The following is a 26,483-nucleotide window of genomic DNA, read 5'->3' on the forward strand; positions in this document are numbered from 1 at the left end:
ACGAAACAGATACTAGGCCTGCAAGTCGCTGGGAGTATTGAGACGCAGTAAATAAAAGACAAAATCAAGTAGCAGGGGCGGATCCAGGATTTTGAGAAAGGGGGGGGGGCCGACATCCCGATGGTAGCACTTTAGTGATCTGCGTCCTGGGGAGGAGTCTAGGGGGAGGGGTTGTCTCCCTCCCCCTTGGAAATTTTTGGTTAATTGTGAGTGCTTAGATGCAAAATGGTGAAACATTTCGCCAAAAACTAGAAAAACCAGAAACGTTGCAGACACGCTTTTTGTGCACATATTTTTTTTCTCGATAGACACATATTTAAGAACGCTCAACAGTGCATGTACAATGGATACACTATTATTGCGTCGATTCGTTTTTTCTTTTGCGCGAAAATTGTGACACCAGATGCACCCCAAGAAAAAACATAAAACAAGATACATTCAATGAGATAATTATGACATACTTATTAATGAAAGGGGGGTGTAGGCGGTTTTACACTATCTAACGCAACGTAGTCGCCAAGAACCTGAAGTATTTTTAAGGGAGGGCCCGATAATAAGCGGAAACGGATCACCGACCGAAAAAATATCGGAATTTGTGGACTATTTCTTGCTTCCTATTGTATTAAAACAAAGCACCTATGTGAAAGACAAAAATCACATTTTGAAAATTGTGGAAGTCACCCCGTTACCAAAAGCAGTAGCACTTGCTACACTCGATGTCGTCGCCATGTATACCAATACTCCCCAAGAGGAGGCATTAGATATATGTCAAGAAGTCTATGAAAAGGCGGAAAAAAGCGAATATGGAATAAATAAAATATCTTCCATATCCATGCGCAAACTAATTGAACTTATTTTTAACAAGAAACTGTTTCGAGTTCAATAACCAATTCTATCTACAAAAGATCGGTTGCGCCATGGGTAGCCAAGCCTCTCCGGAAATCTGAAATCTCCAAACCACGCATTTGAAAAAAATGTACTTTTGAAACATTGGCACTTAATCTCACAACACGCGGACAGGGGCGTAGCGAATTTTTTTTTTGTGGGGGGGAGGTGTGGAGGATTTGATTTTCCGACGGATCTGGAAGTGGTGACTGAAATGGGGGAGGGGTCTAAGGGGAGGGGGTGTCCCCCTCCCCTTTGGAAAAGTTTTAGTTTTGAAACGTCCTTAGATGCAATCTGGTGCATATTTTAAGTCAAATTTGGCACCGTAGAATTTCCATTTCGATATTATTTTTATGGCAGTCGGCAGAAGAAGAATTAATTGGGACCAATTATCGAACTGTGTTTTCTCTTTCACCGATCGTTGAAATAGTGAAACTTCGTGATGAAAATGTTCAGAAAACTTTCCGGTAATGAGAAATAAAAACATTCATTGATATACAAGCGAGAAACGTTAAAAATTGTGTACAATTCGTGAGCTGTGTCCTTAAGTTTTCCACGGAGAACGAATGACATCTGCGATGACGTCATTCTGAACAGAGGATAATAACAACACGTTGTCACACGATAGCACGACTCATGGGCTGCGGCCTATACGGAAGCCTTTAATTCCATTTCTTTCACTGAGTTGCCGGCGATTCTGGCACTCGTCTAGCTGAGCCTGGCTACAGTAGCTATACTGACGGCCGTGACATTATCAGTTATTTGCCGAGAGGTTTTTAACTTGCAGGCGTCGGGTGATTGGATTGGTGAATGAGTTTATCAGATGAAGAACTGGAAAATCGGAATAACCGATAAAGAAGCTCCCGTTCTCCTTTTCTCTATTCAGCTTTCCTTTTTTCTTCCCCTTCCGCTCTCTTCACCTTTTCTCCTTTTGCCGACAGACCCAAAATTTGCCGACAGCGACCAAATTATTGGGGGTGTGACACCCCCCAAGGCCCCCCTCCCCGCTCGCTACGCCCCTGCACGCGGAATTATCCAAACTGTTTCCAAAAGAACCGATTCTAGCCTACAAAAGGGCCCAAAATCTCAAAGATTTACTTGTTAACTCAAGGTTTCATACTAACGAAGAATCAGCTGACTCTCAAGGTTCACACGAAGCTCTTTAGATGCTCTTATAGCTGCACTATGAGTCCATAAAAACTCGTGCACAGAAAAAAAATGCATTTTGAGAACGAGATGCCCAGGCCGAATATAAAATATTCAAAGGCTACTACTGATGAAGCTCCTCCTATAAAGTTTGAGAGCAGAAACCGGTCTAGTTGGTCATAAGAACCTACACTAGTCTCTCCTACTATTAACAGTACACTCAATTCACCTAATAGGTGCAATTATGTTTCACCACGAGGAGCATGCTATAAGTTCATGTTCCTCGGGCCCTCCCTTAAAAATACTTCAGGAGCCGTATCTAATTAATACGTGATGTCGCGTAGGCCTGATAATTGCCTTAGTTTCAAATTTGGAATAAAAACGATCGCGTTTCAGGGAAGAGCAGCTGGATATATATTAGGCTTTTCTTTCACCAAGTTATGCCTATTAGGAATTTGAAGTACTCCCACATAAAAAAAATCGCAACTGATTTCCAAAAAGGGGGGGCCGGGGCCGGGTCGGCCCCCCCCCTGGATCCGCCCCTGAGTAGTAACGAAATCTTGTTTAAAATATGAATAGGGCCTAATTCATTGCTACGATTCAGTATAGGACTACATTATGAACATTTGATATGGATAACTGTCGTGAACAACTTCACACAGCCCCCCACCCCCCACCCTCACCAGGCCAAAGCAATGTTATTCCCGTCTTCACACAAATGCTGGGGTCTATATAAATATGACATCATCGAGCTACACGTGAATTTCGTTGCATATTTTCTGTAATGGAAATTGGATTTGCAGGTACTCAAGCTAAATTAGAGTCGAGTTCCACAAAATGGTTAGTTATATAAGCTAAGTCTTGTAAAATGCCCTCTATTAGCTATGTTGCGTCGTGGTGTAATTGGGATTACTCACTGATCTGTACACTAACAGTGGAATTACTGCAGTGTGTATCATCATTTTACAGTGTTTCTGTCAGTTTGGTCAATGATACGTTATTTGTACCGTTTGGTAGTAACGGGACTTTACATTTTACGTGTTGAGTAGATTGTGAATGGTGATAAATGATCGTTGAAAAAAATTCCAACGTGTCTTTATACGAAATTACAAATGCCAGGTGTGAAGCTGTAGTATACTGTCAATCATCAAAAAGAAAATGGGTGAACCTTAAACTAAATGCAAAAAAAAATATGTTTTTGACAGACAGATACCTTGTAACAAACGTATTGAAAATATTCATTCAAGGAGGGTTACATGAATCGAGCAATAATGGCTCTTTATAACAAATCGGTGACTCTTGTATATGCTACATCGATGGAGAACTGTTCGTCAATTTTTAAGTAGTAGAATTTGGTTTGACTGGAATAAACCAATTATATACAGGCGCGTATCCAGGGGGCGTTGGGGCCGCGCGCCCCCCGGGTAAGAAAAAGAGGAGAGAGAAAAAAGAAGAAAAAAGGAAAAAAGAGGGGGAAAAAAGAGAAGGAAGGAGAGGAAGGAAGGGAAAAGAAAAAGAAGAAAGAGAGAAAAAGGAGAAAAGGAGGGAGTAGAAGCTAAACGCCAAGACTCCGGGAAGAGAAGAGGAACAGTCATACATACAGCGCTGATCACTATTACTGTTTATACACAGGGTAGCCAGTGACGGATCGAGGATTACGGAGGGGGCGTGCGCCTCACCCTACCCCTTACACCGACAACTCCATTTTGACGTTTCCATTTTTCCTCTCTTACTAATGTATATATATATATAGTCGTCGGGGAACATGACGCATTTCGGTATTAGACCAGGATCTATATGCGAACTGCACTAGACATATGTCCTTCGATGCAACACTGCCATCAAGAGATAAAATTTTATACACTCCGGACCTGAATGCTCATTGTTACCCCAAACCTAGTACCGTAACTCTTACAATGAATCTAAAATAAATTCCGCATGCGATTGGAGAATTGAGCACGTCGCCTGTGAATATCATGTAGTGGGTCCAAGGGCGTATCATGGGCATAGGCGTACGGGACCATTTCAGTTTGGGGGGCAGAACTTTTTGTGCCCGAAAGTTCCCGTGACACTATCTGAGCGGAGCGCCACCATCGGTTGGCGCGTAGCGTACAAGAAAATTTTGGGCACACAATGCCTCTCAGATTGCCAGAAACGGCACTTCTGAGGCCTTGCAAGTTGCATCTAAACATTCTTTAATTTATAAACTCACGTTATAGAAATTTACACTTCCCGAAAAATTTGGTATATTAGAAGAAGAAAAAATGGTAACATCACTTTGAAGGGGAAAAATGGGACAGTATATTTTTTAAGCTCCTATTTAGTTACCTTATTTATTATTTTAACACAGTACTCAGCTACCTCCAGAAAAACATACATTGTTCAACGACACGTAAGCGGGATAATGTCGCTGTGTCGGGTGAGACTGCAATTTGTCTCACAAAAAAAGTATAAAATATAACAAAGAATATGATAAACCCGTACTTCTATGCTTGTAGGCACCCCCCCCCCCACCATCCATGAAAAAGAAAATGTTTCTTCTATATACACTCATGTTGGGGATATCCAGGTCAAGGGCGGCGGAAGCACTTTTAATCTGGGGGCACCTACATCAAAGGGCACTTTGCAGAAATTCGATTGGACTGATGCAGCCCTATATTTAGTACCCTTTATAACTCTTATTGTATTATCTTATTTGTGTATACACATCACTCCATCAACGCCCCCCCCCCCCCCCAAAGGAAAATATGCATACTAGCACTGCAATATTCAATACGCAAATTGGGAAACAAGGAACAAGTTTTCTCTTGAGACAAAATGAGGTGAAATCATGCTAGTTGCTAATGTAGAAATCTTCCGAATTAGACTGGTTTTTTTCTTGTTAATATCTTAACAAATTTTCCATTCGAAATAGTTTTAAGTTTGACCCACAGAAATTCATTAAAAGTCACAGGCTTAGCCAGGATTTGCAAAGTTGTATGCACGACTATCTGAGCGAGGCGCCACCATCGGTTGGCGCGGAGCGTACTATAAAAAATTTTGGTTTTACAAACCCCTCAGATGGCCGGAAACGGCCTTCCCGAGTGTTCATTATGGTTCCCTGGCCTCTTGCTAACTTGAGGCACCTCAATTTTTATATAGAAAAAAGGCACATTTTTAACCTGAGGAAAATTGGGGGCGGGGGCACGTGCCCCTGTGCCCCCCGGTTCCGCCGCCGTTGGTCCAGGTAAACAATTGACTAGTTAGAAAAAAAAATTGATCTTGCAAAAAGCGTCGTAGCCCAGATGAACTGCGCTTACGGTGGTGTTACACGGAAATATTCGGGCATAATGATGCTGAATAAAGAAAATCATGGATTGTCGGGCAAAAAATTGAAAAAGATTCGGGCAAGCTATACTGCATATTTATATTCCAGATGACAAGAAATTCGGGCAAAAGTCCTGAAAACTTCGGGCAGCCTAAAAAAAATATATATATATATATATTTTTTTTTTCTCCTCTTAGGCTGCCCGAATTTTTCAGGACTTTTGCCCGAATTTCTTGTCCTCTGGAAATTTGGGGGGGCAGTCTGCCTCCCCTGCCCCCCCGCCTCGTACGCCTATGATCATGGGCGGGTGGGGGCGGACGCATCCATCACTTCTTGAGCTTTTTCCCATCTGCATGAAAACGCGCGCCCACAACCCTACGCCCACCCCTCTAATCGCTTCCCGATGAGTTACGAAACTTAATTAATGACCTTCGCCCGTAGTACCAAGACCTTGACAAAATCCGGCAACACACCACTTCATCGATAACAAGTGACCGGGTTGTGTATTATTAGGGACGTCTAGAGGTCGTGCACTGACCTACATGGAGGGTGATTACTCCCGATTTTGCAATTTCCCAAGATCTGGCCCGAAAAATCCAGGAAATCCCAAGGGCACTGCACTGTATGGATATCTAGCAAATCTAGCGATATCTAGGGATGAAAATCCCAAGATCTTCCCTAAACTGAGGGCAGATAGAGAATCGAAGCCTTCAGTGTGTAATGAACTTGAAACTATGCGTCTTTCGAAATGAAAAGAACATGGGGCAAAGTAGCGTAATTCTATGGGCTCGGACCGTGCTGAGCCGGTGGCCCCGACCAAAAGGGGGCCCGCTATACTGATGGGGTACCTCTTTGGATAGGGAGGGCCCGTTTTACTGGGAAAGAAAAACTCACACAAGACTGAACAAGACAATATATATATATATATATTTTCACGTGATACGGAATACGGACATCATGATCATGGGCTCATTGGGTATTAATGTCTGTAGGAGCTAGTTGTGTTATTTATTATTATAATGAAAATAAAGTACATAACTGAAAACCCAATTCCAGCCAATGTTGTACTGAGTACAACATCGGGACATATGATTTTTGAAAAATTCTAAAACAATAACCCAACACCCAACAAACTTGAAACTGCGTTCATTTGAAAAAGAAGGCAGGGCTTTCATATAAATATAATAATAAAAGGTAAGAATAAAGATGCCTTCGGTGTATCTGGTAAGTATAATAAAAGCACAGGAAATTTGGCTTAGATGGAGACAAAGTTTTTACCGAAATTAGGCCTATGCTTAAGTTTGATTACTGTATTTGTACAGTAGTCTCCATTTTACTCCATACAGTATAGGGGGTGGGGGCACCTTCCCATCCCCCTTGAAAAAAAAGTTAAGCATTTGACTTTTCAATGATTTCCCCCAACCAACAGTTCTCTAGACTCTAGTTATGTTCATTGCATACGGACCCATAACGCATTACTTAAATTATTGAAAGTCAAAATCCTAAGAAATGAGATCTCAAAATAACTTGTGTAATATAATATAAATGCAACTTGAACAGGAAGTGTCTTTTCCGACGATCTAGGAGTATTTTTTTTGGCAAAAAAAATCGCCGTACGCTCCGCGCCAACTGATGGTGGTGCTCCGCTTAGATAGTATCAAGTAGTGCGTTACACCTATATTAACTACTCACCCCCCCCCCCTTGTAAACATTTCTGCGGACACCCTTGCTTGGACCTCCTGATAGGGGGCCCCTTTGGGCCAGGAGCCCCTCCAGGCTCATCGTTACGCCAATGGCCGAGCATTGCACAATAAACAGATAATAGTTATTTATTTCAGTCTCATATCAATTATTCGAATGCTTAAAGCAAACAGCAGATATCACATCATATCAGTGAGCATGAAAATGGCGTTCCGCGGGATGAACAGCCTCCAAACTGTAGATGTGTGTAGTTTTCGGTTGCGGAAATATTTGGTATTTTTTCATATTCCTTCAACGAAGTTTTATAGTAGCCGTTAAAAGAGGTTTTAATATTTGTACACCAATAAATTAACTGTGTCTGAATTTTTGAAAATTCCCTGACCACCATTCTTCATCATACTTCCCTCTAAGCGTGCTATTTTGTTCGGTCTGTTAGGGGTTGAAGGAGGTTTTTCTATATTGGTTGTCCATAGATGAAATTTTGTGCAACATTATGGGTATGTTTTGAAGTGAATTTATTCATGAGAATTGTGAATTTTCAAATTCTGAACAAATAATGGGCTTAAAACCTTGACAAGTGGGGGTATTGTGGGCCGCGACGTAGAATCACCTACAAAAAGCAATGATCCACATGAGATGCGATGAGGTCGAACATGATGTGACAATCTTCAAAAAGGTTATGGATGAAAATAAAAGTATTGGGATATTCTTGGTTTTCAGGCAAAAGTGTACATCTGGTTGGTCATTTCAAGCCTGAGAAGTGCCATTTCCGGTGATCTGGGGGTATCAAAACCAGAAATTTTCTTGTACTCTGCGCGCCAACCGATGGTGGCGCTCAGCTTAGATAGTAATTCGCGCCCCCCGGGTTAGAAAATCCTGGATACGCCCCTGATATATGACATTATTATTCAGCATTTAGAGAACTGATAATTAATTTCCTATTATTATCTATTAATATTATTATTAATATTATTGATAATATTAATATTATTATTATTATTGTTGGGACGCCCCCAACTCTTTCTTAGAAAACACAATATCCCTTACACAGTACAGACAGTTTATCATCGTGACCGAAGTAGACAAATATAAATGTGGTGAAAAGAAACTTCTGTTCGAAGTATTTTCCTTTAACAGTGGAAATCGTTAACCGATATCATGCGTTACCTTATTAATAAAATAATCACTATATATCATATCCACAGACAGGAACAAAATCGGCTGAACCGTAATCCCTTCCAGACTACTATAACTGTACCTCAGCCACACTGTCTCTCCCTTCAGTTTGTTGCTTAGGAAGAAGCAAGGACGTAGGAACCGGGGGGGGGGGGCTGGGGGCGCCAGCCCCCCAGTGGAAAATGTGGAGGGGCGGAAGTATCATTCCGCCCCCCCCCCGCTTCCCAAGTCAGAAAACCCCTTTTTCATTTCCAAATTAGAAAAAAAAATCTCATTTGGAGCACCAAATTTCATCTAAGGCCAGGTGAAAATACAATATTAAGTTTACAAAATGGAGTGGGTGTTGAAGTGTGCTATATTGCACCAAATTGCATCTGAGGCCACCTGGAAATGCAAAAAATTCCAAAGGGGAGGGGGACACCCCCTCCCCTTATACCCCTCCCCCAAGCCGGCCATCAGCCTTCAGCTCCCCCCCCACTCAAAAGTACCTTCCTACGCCACTGGGGAGAAATATATTCTGTATATGAATTCCATTTAAATTATAGTCGGCTACATAGATTCTTCCTAGACCTATACCGTATGTAACAGTGAACACTGTCCCTTTCTACATCTTCAGAATATGATGCGTGCCGGCCTGTGGACTGCGCAATATCTGGGCTCGTATCACATATTCAAGAGTCGCATTTATATCCGCCGGTCGAGAAAAGATACCGAATTATAATATACTAAAAAAAGACAGAGAAAATGAGAAAAGCATATGAACAAGAACTAACCCAATGAAATTCCACAGAATATCTGATGAACATATGGTTGCAATTACTCTTTGAAAACAATGATGCAATTTGAATATATAGATGGATTTGTGTCATTACTGATGAAAATTGGCTTAATCAAATTGTAAAGTAGCAACGTTCCAAACGCAATGAAACTAGTTTGAAAAGGTTCGTTGACTCATTGAGCTTAAATATTACGGAACAAATATATCCCTTATAACTCCTCCCGATGTGCTGGTGTCTATGCTTGCGGTCTACTCGTCAAAAGAAAAGTTTCTCTCAAATCTCGCCTCTTTTCTATTCTAGTGCCTTTATAATTTAGTACTGTATATCAATCAAAGCTCTTCCTTAAAAGTTTGAAAGGCATTCATTGATTTCTCGGTCCTGGGAAGGAACGTCACTAATATTCATGATGAAATATTTCTCTTAACGATCTAGCAGAATTTGCAGTACCCATTATGATAACCAACAAATCTGTTGTTTACGTATCTGGGCAGGTAATAGTACGTGACCGTGAAAATTTGAGTATTTGCCACATCGTGCCCTTCTTCAGCCTACAAGTTGCGAATGCATATCCGATATACCTTTATTGGTTTGTCCATGTATTATTTTAGAGCATTGAACATATACACGAGGTCTGAAAGTTTGCAACAGATGATCTGCCATGCTGTAGTAAAATAGGCCTAATGTTAACACTTACACTAGTAACATTACTATTGTGTAGGCTATTGTGTTACACCATCACTCAGTAGGCCGTAAATTGTAGTAACTTGATTATCCTACACTAATACTATACTAGTAGTAGTACTAGGCTGGACCTAGTTAAAGTAACTTAGGCTGTCAATGGTGACATAATATCCATCCACTAGTGTGGGCTGAAAATCACAGGGTAATGACACTAACCTGGGTGGTCAATATCACAGATTGCAGAAGATCCAAGTCACAGAGGCCTATCCAAACTAGTTACACCCAGTATTGAACAGCTAGGATGCAGTAAGTGAGGTAGGCCCGGCCTAGTAGCATGGTCACTTCGAAGTTCGGACACCTAAGCCTTAAATCACCCCAAAACTAAATCTTCTGGTATAAATCACATGAAAACATACTTGATATGGTGGGAGAAATTTGTTTTAGTACGATACACGGCCAAACTTTCTTTCCTGCAAACTGTTTTTACGTTGTTTTCCAAGAAGATTCTTCGTGATTGTGGAACTGGTATTTCTTTGCTAGAGTATTGCGAAGTTCGGACACGCAACCCACAGTGTGGCGCTGGTGATAAAATTGGTGGCGCAATTGCTCTTTCAGTAATTATAACAGACTTCATAGATCTTCGTCATTTTATTGACAAATATGTAAGTAATTTCTTGCACACGGGTCATTTTGGAGAGAAAATAACTGTAGCTTAGTACTTTTTGGTGAAATTTGGCTCTTCCTGTAGGTTTTCATGGTGAAATCGTGTATTTCTTAGGGTGTCCGAACTTCGCAGTATGCCGAACTTCGCAATACTGACTATACTAGTAGAATGTGTACTACCAGTACCATAATTTTACTTTGTGCATAAGAGTGTGAGATTAGCAAGTGTTATGGAGTTTCCTAGGCCTAGGCTGATTCAGTTACCCATAACCGAAGCCTGCAAGTTTGATAAGAAGGTACTATGATAAACTGAGATTTCTTGAGAATGTGAGAAGGCATGTTAACTAAAAATGGATTACAATGATTTCCCCTCAATAATATTGCAAGTATGACAATTAAATGTAGGCCTAAGACACATTTTCATATTTGCTGGAAGTTAACAGAGAGGCAAGGATCATAAAGTTGACTATTAATCTCACTGTGAAATTCATGCTATTATTACTGAAAGCAGAAACAAAAGCAGATAAACCTTATTTTGCGGTCATAGAGTTATAAATCGCACTTGTTAATGTTTGTTTGTAGAGGACTGAAATTCATTGAACTGTGGTAATACGACAGTTCTGTTTCGGAGGTGAGTGTCGATTAGTAACAATTGAGCTGAGTGCTGGTGGGATCTTTCCTGTTGAGTGTCAACTTGATTGAGAGTTTCATTAGACTTAAGTCAAACAAGAGATTCATATAGAATTTGTAATATAAAATGTGTTTAAGAAGAGATGAATACAGAGTTTGTATTATAAAATATGCATTTACCTCTCAAAAGGTAAAAGCGAAAGTACTCAAATTTTTGGCAAAAGTGTTAAAATCGGACATTTTGAATGGCTGCAGTATGTATGGTACAAGTTCCTGACCGCAGTTGGCTGCAGTATGTATGGTACAAGTTCCTGACCGCAGTTGCCTTATCTCTGTGATAAAAGGAATTAAATCTTTAAGAGTAGTAATACAATATGTTATCAATAAATTTAAATTTGTTAGTACATGTGAATGTTATATGAATATATTATGTACAGTTTTGTTCATAGTCTTTTTTTTTCCATTTCCTCATTGTAGATATACCACCGAAGTTTAATCATTCCTTCATCTGAAGAACCTAATTGTCTTCCAGTTAAACAATGTCAGATAAAATGGATGTCGAGTTCGCTGGCGATGGACGGGTAAGTAAATATGCTAATTGTCTTTGTCTTTCAACTTGTATAGGATTGTAAACTGTTGGTGGATTGATTCAAACATTTTTTCAACAGATTGAGAGAGGTAAGAGCAGGGAGGAGAAGGGAGAGAGGCAGAATGGGGGGGGGAGGGAGAAGCAGAGTGGGGGGAGGAGCAGGGGAAAGGGAAGAGCATGGAAATGGGAAGAGAATGGGGTAGGCTAATAGGCATGGGGAAATTGACTTAGAATCAATTTGCTTAGAATGAGATGAAAAAGTATGTTTTGGGCTTCTTCCAAAAGGAATTTACCATCTACCTCAAGAGTTTTTTACCAACAAGAAAAAGTTGCAAAGAAAAAGTGTTGATGTAAAGTATGACAACTCCAAAGTGGAATACACTATGTAGCGTCTCACCTTACTTTCTTTGTGTGCCGTAGAATAGTTTGTGCTTCAAGGAATTCTGTGGGAGGGTAGTAACGATCAACTTTGACTAAGATTCTGTTAATGTCATGCTTTTGTAGATAATCAGTATTTGCAACAAATGGTCTTGCATTTTGGGTCCTAACACTGAAGGAACAACTTATCCACCAGCACCCAATGTTACTGCTGTTATTACTGAAGTATTATTTTAGCAACTTTTCATGGTACATGCAGTACCTCTACTTGCACCAGGCGTTTAAAGATTGTCGATGGGTAGTGGGTTGCGTGGTAAGATAATGACTGTGTGCCATGTAAGAGCATGCTTTACCTTCAACGAGCGCAACAAAGGCTCTGTGGTGATCATGATCGATACTTGGATCCAGTTGAGGTAAATTTTTTATCTGATTGTTTTGTCGTTCAATCATTGCTTATTACAGAGGTACTGCACTGAGAGCCCTTGTGCACTACTTAAGCGTACTGGTATGATAAAATACACATTTGTTAAAAGCAACTTGTTCCTCTCTCAGGATTGATGCTCACATACTGTATTCATCAATGTCTGTATTATGGTCATTCATTTATGATATATACTGATGATTTTACTATTGTTTACTGGTGCCATACACTAGTGTTACTCACCCTCGTAGCACCAGTGTACGCATGTCAGGACCTGCAAAAAAAAATAATAATAAATAAATAAATAAAGTTCCAGAGCATTTACGGGAAACTTCAAAGACTAGAGAAATTACTTTCACCATTGGAGCCTTTGGAGATTTTATAGATCCTATGAATTAATTATTGCAATTTGAACATACAAGGCTAGTACAGTCTGATACTGTTTGCTGTTCCTGACCACCATGTACACTAAAGTTGCCCAGCACTAGGAAGGATGGTGTTGACCTGTTTAACCTGTTCTCTTAATAGTGTTACCTATGAACTGTATCTGCTGTAAGAGTTACATCAATACTATCTGCTGCCATCACTTATTAGACTGGCAGTGGTATAACACTGTAAGAGAGCTCTATTGACTGTTCTCACTAGTGCGTTTGTTGTTTATTGATAGGAGGAAGCAGAGCAGTAGATTTACAGCTCTGAATATTTAGGAAGGTGTAGTAGCACCCTCAGACTTGTTTAAAAACAACAGCATAGCTCCCACAAGTACCAGTTGGTCCACCTGCATCGTCAATGGCAGCATGAAATTGGAACAAAGATACACATCCTACATTTCAAAATTAAAGACTTTATTTGATGTTGATTGCTGCATACTGATTGATTTTTTTTAAAGGCATGAAATCTATTGTCTTGAAGTAAACTTGGCCCATGTCAGCTCTTTTCGAATGGATCATGGTCATTTATTTTTTTCTAAATGTCATTGTTTGCATCAGTTAGATTTGACCAGTTGTGTCTGGATACATTTTTATTAAGCCTGTCCAAGATGGCATGAAGATGCTGCAAAACCTCTCATTATAATATTACACAAAAAGCTAAATGATTTACATCTGCAACACTTTTTTAAAGTTTATATTATTATTTTTTACAGAACTTTAATCAAAACAGTTTTTTAAAAATTGTTGGTTTTCTTCTACCAATAATTGATTGCATTACAAGTTGGTGTCTGGCTTTTAATGATATGCGTTCATCCTCAAATCTGTTCTAGCCCCTCGTTCGTCTTCTTTGTATAAAGTTCTCCTTTATTTTCGTTTTTTCGACTTTTCTTACGTCCCTGTGCACAACGTTTGATTTCTGGTTCAACTAATGAATGAAAAAAACGATGATCGATGGTGGAAGTTTCCATGGCAACGCACATTTAAGCAGATTAAAGTTTTGTCTCAAATGTGAATGTTGCTTTTGGTTGGATTCATCAGGTAATGAGGTTGAGCATTGAATTATTACAGAGATTTGAGAAAATACAAAGAGTACTTTTTTTTTGTGGGGGGGGGGAGGGGGGGGAGACTTTTCCTTCTTAAGGAGATAAATCAGACTTTTAGGTCAGTTCCAAAGATTTCAAGCTTTGCTGAATCATCACAACGGTTGGCCAGAATGCAATGTCTCTGAAACGGCAAAGAATTTGATTTGGCTATGATGGAATTAAAAAACTAGAAACAAATCTGCTCAGTTGCATACTCTCTCCAGCCCTGGCTGGTGATTACATGACACTTCAATGCTTGAGCGCCAGTCAGCAATTAACAAGGTACTTTCCAAGGGTGTGGGGAGGCCAAGGGATGGGTGGAGGAGGGTATTATGGCATGGGAGCAGGGAACCTCTCATGACATGGTGGGAACTTGGAAGTGGCTAAAAGGCATTGAAGACTAGCCCAAAACCGCGTGCCGCGCTCTGAAAAAGTTAACTTTTCGTTGCTAGCAAGTGAAGTTTTCTTCTTGTCGCTACAAAATGCAGACAGTTATGAAATTTTATACCTTGTTATCTTTTATCTAGATCTGAGATGTCCATCGCTGCTATGTACACTGTGTTGTGGGTATTGACCGTAGCATTTATGTATTGACTGTACACTAGTGTCTAATTACCGATGGTAGCAAGCTGTGTATGTATTTTCTGGGAACGATGGTGGTGTCTAACACTTCTGTTACACCTCTGTTCGAAACTAGTTCAGATTACCGGCATGAGACATTTATTTGTGCGCGAGTCTTCACACCCTTAAACTATACCATGTACCATTCAGTGCTATATAAAAACTAACAAGGACGGAAGTTCAAATGCATTGGGCTTTTAATAATCATACATGTGATGCAAGGAAACATGACGACAAAGCTTTAAACTCGCAATATAATCTTGCGAGGCGATCGTCCTCTATCAGTCATACATACTTTTGTTTAGACTGAAAGATGAAGTTTTTCTAATAGCCAAGATTAAGAAGGAATTTTGTACCATGATTAACTGGTTCTATCTACAAGAGAGCATTCCAATGGTGTGACCTTTAAAATGTCACATGAAGATACTGTAATGTTCAACGAAGAAAACAGTCTTTTCAGGATTGTGACATTTGTGTGTATTCCGCTATGTTGGATCTGAAAACATTGCTCAGCTTTGCTTGTGTGTTATATTATTATAGTATAGTAGTATTATAGTTACATATATATGGTATTATAATGCAGTCTGACCTCCTTGATAGTACATACACAGTACAGTATACATGGAGCTATAGAATGGTGTTCTTCACTTACCTGTTTACACACTATTACTGCACTCTGATCTAACATGTGCTTTTGCACAGGAGGAACATGGAGGATTTATCCCTGCCTTAAATTTGTTTTCTGTGTTAAAATTTTCCACAAGCTAGTGGAAATAACTTCTCAATTTGAATTTTAGAGAAATTTACTATATTCTCCTGGAATCTTAGGTATTTACTGTCCACCACGAATGATGCGATAAGGCACCATACAGTACCATTGGCAGTAGGGCACAGTATTTGTGATCAGTTTGTTGCAGGTTTAACATACTTCAGATTAAAACATGCTAGTGTTCATAAAGTACATGTGTTCCAAAGTGAGCCATATATGTGGACTTCGTTCGCGATCAGCAATGTATGTCCAATATAGAATGATACTTGAATTGTATGTGGAACAAGTAAATAGACCGTGATCATTAATTGCACATACTTGGATAAGCATCTGTGCTAATTGAGATTCTTTTTTCCTTTTCTTTTTTGATCTTTTCACTTATGGTGATGTGATGGCACAATAAATATTTATATGTGCCAGTATATTTCAAGCGCATGACTTAGGTTGTGCTGAGGGAATAACAAATTTGAACGCTGACACCCACACATTCATTTCAGCCATTGATGCGGACTTAACACAGCTCGGGTTTGCTGAGACAACATGTTAGGTTGGTACAACAAAATGATGTTATTCTGGAAGAAAAGTGAGTCAGTTCTAATGCAGGCTTCACAAGATACAGTACTTCATAATTGGATAATGAAGACAGATTGATCCACCTGAAAATTTGTAAAGATGCCACCAATTTGCTTGCATATCTCCTTTCACTCTCAAAGAAAATTTTACAAATTTTAAAATTGGACAACCTTATCTTTCCGGCCCCTCATCGCAACTCTTCCCCTTGGTCCCCTCCGTGCAACCCTTTCCCTTGATCCCCTCCTTGCAACCCTTTCCCTTGGTCCCCTCAAAATCCCTTCCCCTTGGTCCCCCTCCTCACAACCCTTCCCCTTGGTCCCCTCCTTGCAACCCTTCCTCTCGGTCCCCTCCTCGCAACCCTTTCCCTCGGTCCCCTCCTCACAACCCTTTCCCTTGGTCCCACTCCTTTGGCCCTGGCTGAGAATTGGACTCCCTTCCTCTGATGTTTCTGTACTTCTGGCTAAAGCCCTGGTATATATATACATAATACATGTTCCTAGTCTAGCCAGTAGATTAAACATTTTAAGTGAGACAAACCCAACTCAAATAATAGGGGGGCACATTCCAATTGGGTGGTAATGTTGAGTCAATCTGACCAAACCATGTAGAGTAATGGTCCTACATAATTGGATACCCCTCCATATACAGTACCTAGTCCAGGGTTCCAATTGATAAGCCTTTTACTATTAAACCATCATTAACCACCTACAAACATTTGAAGTTTATGCCTCAAGTGCTTTTTAACGGTTGTAGAAGTATATATTTATATACAAATATATATATACCTTTGGTTGTTTGGCGTCTATCTTGGCGCAGAGTGCTCTATGTCCAGTGGACAGAGCGAAGTATAGGTGAGAATAAGTTGAGACTAGTGGAACACTAACAGTTGCTACCCAAGAGTTTCACGTGTTTGAGCGAGCATCAGACAACTGTATATTTATATCTATTACATCTACTATAGGTACATTTTATGTCGATGGTAGTGTACGGTTCAAATAGGATGTTGCTTTCAGAGCTCCGCACCGATGTCTCAAATTATCTTTCGGTGTTCAAATTATCGATGAAGCTTTTGATTATGTTGAAAATTAAATAAGAGAAAAATATAGATCTTTTGCTGTAATATAAAATCGAAGAAACTTGTGCAAGAGTTTTCATAGCTTCTTTAAATTTATTGGAAGTGAGCATAAAAAGTGATTTGAAACTTTCAGGTGAAAAAGTTTTGATATGAGTAAAATCTATCCATAAATTTGTAATATTAAACCTCCCACTAGAAATTCATGTCAGGTAGGTAGCATTACTTGCCAGATATATCGATTTTCAGATGTACTGTACACGTTCACAGCTGAACATAAACAATATCAAGGTTAAGAGTGTATGAATTAGTACTTAACTGCCAATGGGAGAGGTTTCTTCATACACCTTATACCACACATATATATCTATATATACTCATAACTGTGATATATGCTCCATACATAATAACTCTCATAATAACTTACCATTAATTGAAGAGCTCTTACTCCGACCTTTCCTATCATCTTGCTTCAATCTACGGGCGTGATCTTGAGAACACCCACGTTGTACCTCGCTGGCGATGCTCGGCCTCTCCATCATCGTCGCTATTCTTAGCATCGTACGCTCTCAGAGTTTGGCTGTGTTCTGCTGCTCGTATTGTGGAGGCAAATCTGCGCCCTGCAACTCGACTCCTCTTCATGTTCTTTGGTAATGTTACTTGCAGTTCTACAACGATGGCAGACAAACGAACAACGTAGCGCAAACGACTCTCACTTGGAAGCTAAGAAGCTGCTCCAGATAGAAGGTCATTTTAACAATTACGTTGGTTGTTGCCGCGACAGACTCTTAAACATTACAAATGAAATCCGATGAGGCTCATAATTAAATTCTTTGGGCATGTAATCATGGCAGGAGGTGTAATTAGATTCCACAGTTGTTCAAAAATTATGTCAAACTGTTTACTTGGGTTGGTGATAAAACCATGATAAAGACAGCATTGTGTACACAGCACACTAAAGTAACTTGTTTCTCAAATGGGGGGGAGGAGTATCGGTGTACAGATAAAAATTACAATGATATGCAGTCAACATTGCTTCTTACAGTAAGCAGTGAAGGTGAAGGAATTTTCTATTATTATAGGCTTGACAATTAAGAAACTTGCCATGAATACCATCCATAATAACACTCTTGTTTCACTTTAGCATCATGTAATTGCAACATAAACTACCAGGTCTTTTACCACCCACTCCTCCTCCACCTCCCCCTCCCCCTCCCTGACCTTAAGAATTATAACAAGTTTACCCCAATTCCTCCCTTGGTATGATACCCTGACTGTTAATAGGATTATCAGATGCAGCACCGAAAAATGTATTCAGTTAATAACTGAAAATAGTCCTCAAAGACCACACCTAGTGATGATGAATAATAATATGCATTCACCTTCACAGGTTTGCAAATGAAACATGACAAAGCATTGGCTTGAATTTTTGGGGCAGCAAAAAGAAAGAAAGAAAAGGAGATATTTACTGCAGTGCAATGTAACTGGCAAGTAGGAGCAGCTAACTTTTTCGAAACCCCACAGATTTGTTAGTTAAATTTTGGATGATTTCTTTCATCCTTGCTTACATGTCTCCAGTCAACTTAAGTATTTTCCCATCTACTACAGTAACCTTCAAAAGATTGGTAACATTATAGCACCGCATCTCCTATGACCCACCTCCAGTTCACTGCCCACTTTCCTCCTGTTTTGGGGATATCCAGTGTTGTGCTTATTATTTCTAAAGTTACATTTATAATTACAACCCATCAGAATGATGTTTAACTCCCCTCCTTCTGCACACCTTGACTCTATTGTTGCACTTTCCAAACTACATAGCCTTTAATCTGTTAAGTTATGCTTGCCTCCAAACTTAACAGATTAAAGGCTATGATTAAAGGCTAAAATTATCAACTTTTCCAGTGAACACTATTTGAAATGAAAGTTGATTGGTCAATCTTGTTAGTTACATACTGAAGAAGTTTCAGTGTGTCATATGATAGACATACTGTACTGTATAGGCCAGTACTGTATAGGCAGTATATTATCTATCAATATCTATCATTTGCATTGATTCTAGAGATATTTGTATGTATATGTTTTTCATGTTTAATACCCATCATCTTAACCGCAGCCCATTACTTCCTCGACCAAATCATTGTGAAAATTAATTCCCTCGTTTCAATCACTGCTAGTTTCCACTGGCAAACAGTGCATGTCATTAATACTAATTATGTATCAAACGTGTTCTTAAGGGATCTGTTTCCCTCCAAAGCCTGGCAGTCTTTGAAGAAGAAAAATCGGTCCCGGATGTCTACGTCAATGGTTTCGACAACAACTCAGTTGGTTTGGTAAAAACTGCAAAGTAATCTCATAGGGATTAAACATGCCATGCTGCTTTAAAGCGATGTTTACTTAAAATTTGCATACAAATAAATGCAAAGCCCGATGCTGTCATTTTCCGTTTCCTTAACGATCATTTCTCAATCAGGTTGATAGTACATGCTCTGTGAACTGTGTTGGTAACCTATTTGTGTCTAAGCACTGATAAGCCATGGAATAAATCTTGTTCGCTTAATTGACTGTATATCTATTAAGTTCTAAAAGCTATTTTTGACAGCTGACTGAAATGTGAAGGTTCATCTCCACGAGATGGCCATAATCTTGTTTATATCCGAAGACGTTTGGAAATATCGGCTCAATGGCTTTCGTAGATCCGCATATCTGACAGATTAAGATAAAGAAAGCTGCTTCTTTGATGTAATATATGTTTGGTATTTTGGGATTTGAATAGCAGACCAGTAAATCTTCAGTAGAAATTAAGAAATGAATAATTTACTCATATGTATTTATATGACATCTGAATATTAAAGATTGATATTAAACTCGAGTCTCAAAATAGCGCTATTACTGAAGGTTGTGTAAAAGAAAGTTGGCCTGACGTTTCGATCCTACGGTAGCAGGATCTTCTTCAAAGGCTAAATGAGAAGCAACAGTAACAGAAGGGACAAAAACACACACAAAATACAGACGGGTTAATGAGCATGGTGAACACAAAGAGATAGATGTAAGGGGATTAGTAGACAAGGGATGGAGAGAAGATAGAAAGAAACCAACAGGGGAAGAGGAGAGGTAGGAGATAAACAGTGTAGGGACAAAGAGAGGATTAGGGAAGGGGGTAGGGAATAAACTGGAGAAGGACAAAGACAGAAAGGTGTGGAGAAAAATGAGTAGAAGAGAGCTATGAGAAGAAGAGTGACGGGGGGGGGGGGGGGGAAACAAGGGGAGAAGGAGGGGACAGAAGAAAAAGTTAGTCATGTCCTTCCTGAATGTTGAGCCCATGAGGTTGAATGGTGCGAAGGCGTTGCATCCACAGCCTCTCTCTGCTGATTCGTACTAGGTCAGGATGGCTACCTAAGGATTCAATCCCCTGTGGGGACATGTCGTTAATGGTATGTTTGGGAAGATTAACTGAAGGTTAACAGAAAATTGGCTATTATATATGGTTCAAACGAAAAAAAAAAATTGCTGTTTTACACTGCTGGAAATTTGACAATATTTGGGTTGTGACATGTGGACAATGTGTCAAAATAATGTGAAAGACAGTCAATCAGCTGAAGACATTTTCAACTATACAGTGGGGTGGTCTCAGCTGACGAACTTTTCCATTTGTGAGTGCATTTGTTGTAACACCTAACACTTGGAAATGGTTTAATTTCTGTAACTAATGTACACACACAAGTTGAGATGACATGTATTGGCTTCCCATGAAGTGAATGAGTCGACCGACTGTCGGGTGCAACAATGTAGCAGCATGAATTTGCATTTCAGCGATATCTTTGCGAGGCTAATTCAACTACGACATCGTTCAACCGTTCTGTTCCAGTTTATAGTTCATCATCTCTTAAAAACATTGATTTACTTTGATCACTCCTCTCTTACCTGTCTCCATTCTACATATGCACTTAACCTTTCTAGCCTACAACAGTTGGTAACATTTGAGCATAGATCTCTTAAAAACATTGTTTGTCATTGGAGCTGTAGCTGATGGCTCTTCGAATCACAAAGTAGTTTGTCAAGGACCTACAGATGCGAAAGACAACCACAGCTCGCTGTTTAATTATGAATTTTAGAAAATTTTATACCACTGCAAGTTGGAAACATTTCACTCAGTACTGTCTTGGGAGTTATTAAGGAAAATAGCTCCATGATACAGTTCATAATTTAAACTCCCATAGCTAAAGTCAATATACACTTCACCACTCACGTTTTCATATCCTAAAGTGAAATTTTTAATCAATCACATTTTCCAATTTGCATTTAATATTTTTTTATTTTTTTTATTTTTTTTTATAAGACATTGAAGCTATATCATGGAGAGTGTCTGGGCAAGGAAAACTTGGCAAAGGATAGAATCACAGTTTGGAATTTCTTGTGTATTGACCTTGGTTTGAGGGGAGATATCTAGAAGGGGTGTATAAGTGTACAACTCAGGTTCAATCTTATTTTTTTGAGTAATATTTTACTTTGTTTTTGAATAATTTATTGACCAACCCCGAAAACCCTCTGACACAGGTTGATTTGATTTGTTATATATTTTTTAACAGTTTATATTGCTCTGTTGGCAATGCATTAAGTCAGGAAGATAGCCATCAGCACGTAGGGACGTTGATTAAAGTTGCCCGACAAAGGCCTCCCGGAAATTTCTTTCTCGGGAGATTGAAATGTTTTATCAGCCTCTCGATTCTAAGATTATTTCTGTCACATGTCGAATGAATTAAATCCCGAGGATATGGATTTGTTTTTCTGTTTTGCTGTTTGTTTGGAGATGAACTGTTAATGCCATCCGGGATGAATTTGAAATCACCTGTGTCTCAAAAACAACTTGTAATACCTTTCTATTCAAAATGTCTGGGAGAGATTATCACAAGGCTTTCTCTTTACTGTCCACGGGGCATTTGAATATTTCAACATGTACTGTACTGTATGTAGAGGTTGCACGGTGGCTAACAATAATTATATAGAAGAATGTTAATAACAGATAATTCTTCCCCCCTCCCTTCCACTAATCCCCCAAAAAATGTAAATACAGCCTATTTGCATCTTACTAAAATTTATTCTATCCAAATCTTTAATTCAAAGTATCATGGAAATTTTCCCAATTTCAGACAAGATCTCAAAATTGAACGAGTAAAATCCAAAATGCATCATACTATACAGTTCACCAGAAAGTCTGTATGATTCAACTTTAGTTCAATTTAAATTCTTTCATGTTGTGTTTGTTTTGGGGAATGAGAGGGGTAGGGGGAGTGACTGGGTGGAGGGGTGGGAGGAGTGCATATTGCTAACTTCAGGCAGAATTTCAGACTATGCATATTCTGTCTTTGAAATCAACTACAAATCATTCTGTGGGGAGGACAATAGTACTGTAGCGGACTAGTGTCAGTAACGTTAGTATCATAGTGCTATGACCAGTAACAGCTCATTAACTATATATTATCACAATCTCCTTCTCTATAGATGCATCTTTAGAAAAGTTGATGCCGTCAAAGTTATAGTTTGAGCTTAAACGCTTGTGAAAAAATATTGCCAGAAAATATGATGAAATTTAGTTGATGAGACATCCAGCATAAAGAATAAAATTACAATGAGGTTCCAAGGCGTGGGTATTAACGAATGTATTATACACAGACACTTGTTTGTTGGTGGAGAGCAAGAATGTATTCTGTCTCCTGTATTTACAGTACCACTAACAGGCCAGAGTTACAGTACAAAGGAATGTTTATTAATTAGCATAGTATGTAGAACTTTCCAACACATAATTAGTCTGGCACAAATATACTTAGAGGTATATATATATATATATACATATATATATACATATATATATATTCTCCTGTAGGCAGGAACTCGCGAAGAAGCCTCATTGGCTTATCAAAGCCTCAAGCTGACCGAACAGTCTCTTACATTCATATTTAACGTCCATGATTATGAATTGTAAATTGTCAACAACTCTGTAACTGGACGACATACATTAATCTTGGAGTGACTCGAACCGGGGACCTTATGATTGGAAGGCACTGGCATTAACCACTGAGCTAACACTCCATATACTTGAATATATAATAATTTAAGCATGTTACAAAGATGGAATTCATGACTGCATGAGCCACATAGATGTTCTGTGTGTATTGCCACTTTGAACATATTTTGAGTGCAGTTCTTCAAGTATGTCCCTAATAAAGATTTATTAAACCTTTACTGAATATAAGAAGACCTGATTCACGGTACTTGCATAGATCTAGCTAAAAGGATAAACCTGTTTGTGATGTGGCCTGGGGCACTTGACACAGTTTGTTACTAAAAGTAATATAGAAAATCAGATTTGTAAATGTGAAGATTTATGTCTTTGCATCCTGAGATCAATTCTAAAAGCTTCCCTCAAGTGCTTCCATCAAAAGCTTATCTTATTTTTAATGTGGTCCACTCACAAATCTCTTTCAGCTTTTCCCCGAGGACTCTCTTCAAGTGGCATACAGTACATGTACACGTATGTTACATACCAAGTTAATTGGCTGATAAAGTTATTCCGCAAATTTTTCTCCAAAGATCTGTAGTTCCCGATAACTATATGTGTTATAGAAATGTCCTGACTCTGTCAAGACATCCTTGTAGACATCCAAAGTCCAAACCGAACATTCTTAGCTTTGAGAGTCACATAATCTAAACGTTATTAAAGAAATATCTCGTTTATATAGGTTGTATATGTAAAGAACAATCTGATTGACAGATTATCAATCTCAGACAATACCCTTAAAGGATGATACATGATAGTAAAAGTAAAAGAAAAGAGTCACAAAGTCCATTGGTTTTCTGGTTGTTAAATGTCAGGAGGTACTCGCCTCTTCCTAATGTGTCGTCTTACGTAGATATCACTCACAAAGCCGTCATAATTATCTACAGCAGTGCCGGGCACGCTTCTCTTTGACGTCACTCCAGTCACGATATTTATCGACGCTTGCATGCATGTTCTTTTCTTTTCATTGTTTTACATAATTTACAAAAGTGCACTGTATGCTCTTAATTATATACATCTCAATGCATGTGACGTAAGATACCTTCAAGGACGACAGCGATGACGAAACGAACGGAAGGAAGGAATACGTACAGCGCTCGCGACGGATGGAATTTTTCCTTTTCTTGACTTGTTTGACGTCATTAGGAGCTAATTAATACAATGCTGGATTGGACGTATGTGCGACATGAGTTCACTGACGATGGATATATATTTATGTAAAATAAAAGAACATATAACATAAAGGGAAAGATGACAGGCATACTTGCACAGTAGGTGACGTGAAAAAGAGAAAAGGACGTCTTGAACGTAACAGTCGATTTGGGCAATGGAATACGACAGTCAGCTGTGTGTAATTCTTGAAATATCAAAGCGAGCTAGAGAACATTTTATGAGAGATTTGAATACCGATGGCCGATGGGCTGTTTGTATAAGTTATATGTGTTTATAGAGATGTCGTGAAACAAAAGTGATTATTATGACGAATGAAGGAAAGGTTGACCGAATGTACTTCCTGAATGGTTGGTTTGTGATTTGCGACCTAGCTAGTCCCAAAGCTCATTTATAATTATGGCTTTATTGTTGATCGATGACAGACCTGCGTATGTATATTTGTATGTACAGTATATCCATAATATTGTGAGGGTTTTCAGAGTATAATACAGAGAAACTGAAAAATTGCGAATTAACTCTGAAAATCTTGTCTCTCGATTCAAAGTTGGTCTTTGGTCGAAACCATCATGTGCGCGCATGGCCAGTAGCTTATTTCCAACACGTAAAATAACACACAACACAGACGAAGCCCCTCAAAGGGGGGCGGGGAGAGGAACAAGGGAGGCCAAAAGGGACAAAACAAGTAACAGAAACAACCGACTACATGGTAGAATAGTGTAACGGTACCATACTTAGTCAAATATAAATTCCTCATATACAGTATCAACTATAAAAAGTCTCATTGTGAATTATTTTATAAAATTATTTGAACTTGCTCCTCTTTTAGAAAATTAAGAAGTTGGGAAGGGCTTGATTTAATTGGTTATATACCAGGGAGCTGAAAGAGAGCTCCCTGGTATAAACCGTACATAGATAATGTAGGTAAGGCAGTATAGTTACCACTGTACTGTAGACTGCTGTGTATATGTATGTACAGATAAATGTTTACTCATACATAGTAATATCCATACAACCTGCAGTATGCTGCTTTGGGAGAACTTTATAATGGTATCAATTTACTTCGCTCCTCGCTTACCTGTCTCCCCACAACCTTAGCACCCTCATTCTGCCGTGCCTAGAATGTCCTGGTAACCTTATAACCATGGGTCGAGGGCAAAGCAAGAATTCCATCATCTGTGTGATCGGATATATCTACAAAAGAAGTGACGAATATTCTATTTTTCATGAGTTTGGGAACTAATCTACAGTGTAAAAGTTGAAAACTTGTTGTAGCTTGTGTCTGTCTTTCAGCTGTTCTAGTCATTGAACCTGTCTCATGTACAGTAGCCTGTTAAATTTGCAGAGTCCTAGGCAAATTCATGAAGCCCCACAGTATATATATAGGTCTACATATATATAATAAACTCAATTTATTAGGACTTGCACACCAAGCTTTAAGGCATATTAAATAAATGAAAAGCACAAAATCATGCAAAAGGCTGTATAATGCCTACTGTGAAACCCAGTGTGTGCCGTCGTAATTAAATTGATCATCCAAGCTAGGGGCCCTGGCGTATGGAGGTGTTTCAGTGAAAATCCAAGTAAATATTGTTAACTGCACAAATTGACAGACATAATTGTTGTGCCGGAAGTTTAAATCTTCAGCTTGTTGTTTTCTGAAAGGATTTGCAATGTTTTTGTGTGACACAATACTGTATATGTACTGGCTTCACTATCGGTGCATGTTTCATCCTCGGGAGGCTCGTAAAGTATCGTAGTCTTTGACATTGTGGACCAGGACGAACTATAGTGTAAATGTGTGAATATTATGGAATTATTATTAAAAAGTAGTTATATATAATACTGTACCTATATAATACCTGTATCCGTTCTACTTTTGAAATTTAATGCTTAATCACTGTGCCGACTTATATCACATCCGGTACTCCACACACTGTCTCCCCCCCCCCCCCCCCCCATATGACCCTTCTTAATCTACCATTCAGAATTCACACAAGTCTACATCCATTTTCTTCACATGAATTTTCCCTCATAATTTTCACCACAAAGTCTCCTCTACACACTTACATGTATTTTGTGTACAGACCATTCCAGAGAACTGTTAGACCTTTTGAATATAGTATGTAACTGGCCTCCTATGGAGTCCGGCCTAATCTGGACTGCTAACCTCCTCATTGTACCCACACTAGTTGAGTACATACTTACAGATAAATTAATGTATTTCTTAAAATCAGATATATCCAAGTTGGTCTTTCCCATATAGATCTATCTTTCCAAGCTATCTTTATCTGTTGTCTGGTTATAGCTAGTTTGAAGTAAACATATCGAGAATGGGCTTTTTAACAGAGCTT

At 39.0% G+C, this 26,483-nt stretch overlaps 1 protein-coding gene across 1 annotated transcript in view; it reads left to right on the forward strand.

Annotated features, from left to right (window-relative positions):
- Nucleotides 1-9,436: 9,436 nt before the first annotated feature.
- The window catches only part of LOC139959078 (5'-AMP-activated protein kinase subunit gamma-1-like), a 94,840-nt gene continuing 77,793 nt past the window's right edge, over nucleotides 9,437-26,483 (forward strand). The window contains exons 1-2 of the mRNA XM_071956646.1: nucleotides 9,437-9,580; nucleotides 11,446-11,549. Of these exons, the coding sequence (XP_071812747.1) occupies nucleotides 11,508-11,549 (42 nt within the window). The 5' untranslated portion in view covers nucleotides 9,437-9,580; nucleotides 11,446-11,507. The remainder of the gene's footprint in view (nucleotides 9,581-11,445; nucleotides 11,550-26,483) is intronic.

This window comes from Apostichopus japonicus, chromosome 18, assembly GCF_037975245.1.
Source record: "Apostichopus japonicus isolate 1M-3 chromosome 18, ASM3797524v1, whole genome shotgun sequence".
Lineage (NCBI taxonomy): Eukaryota > Metazoa > Echinodermata > Holothuroidea > Aspidochirotida > Stichopodidae > Apostichopus > Apostichopus japonicus.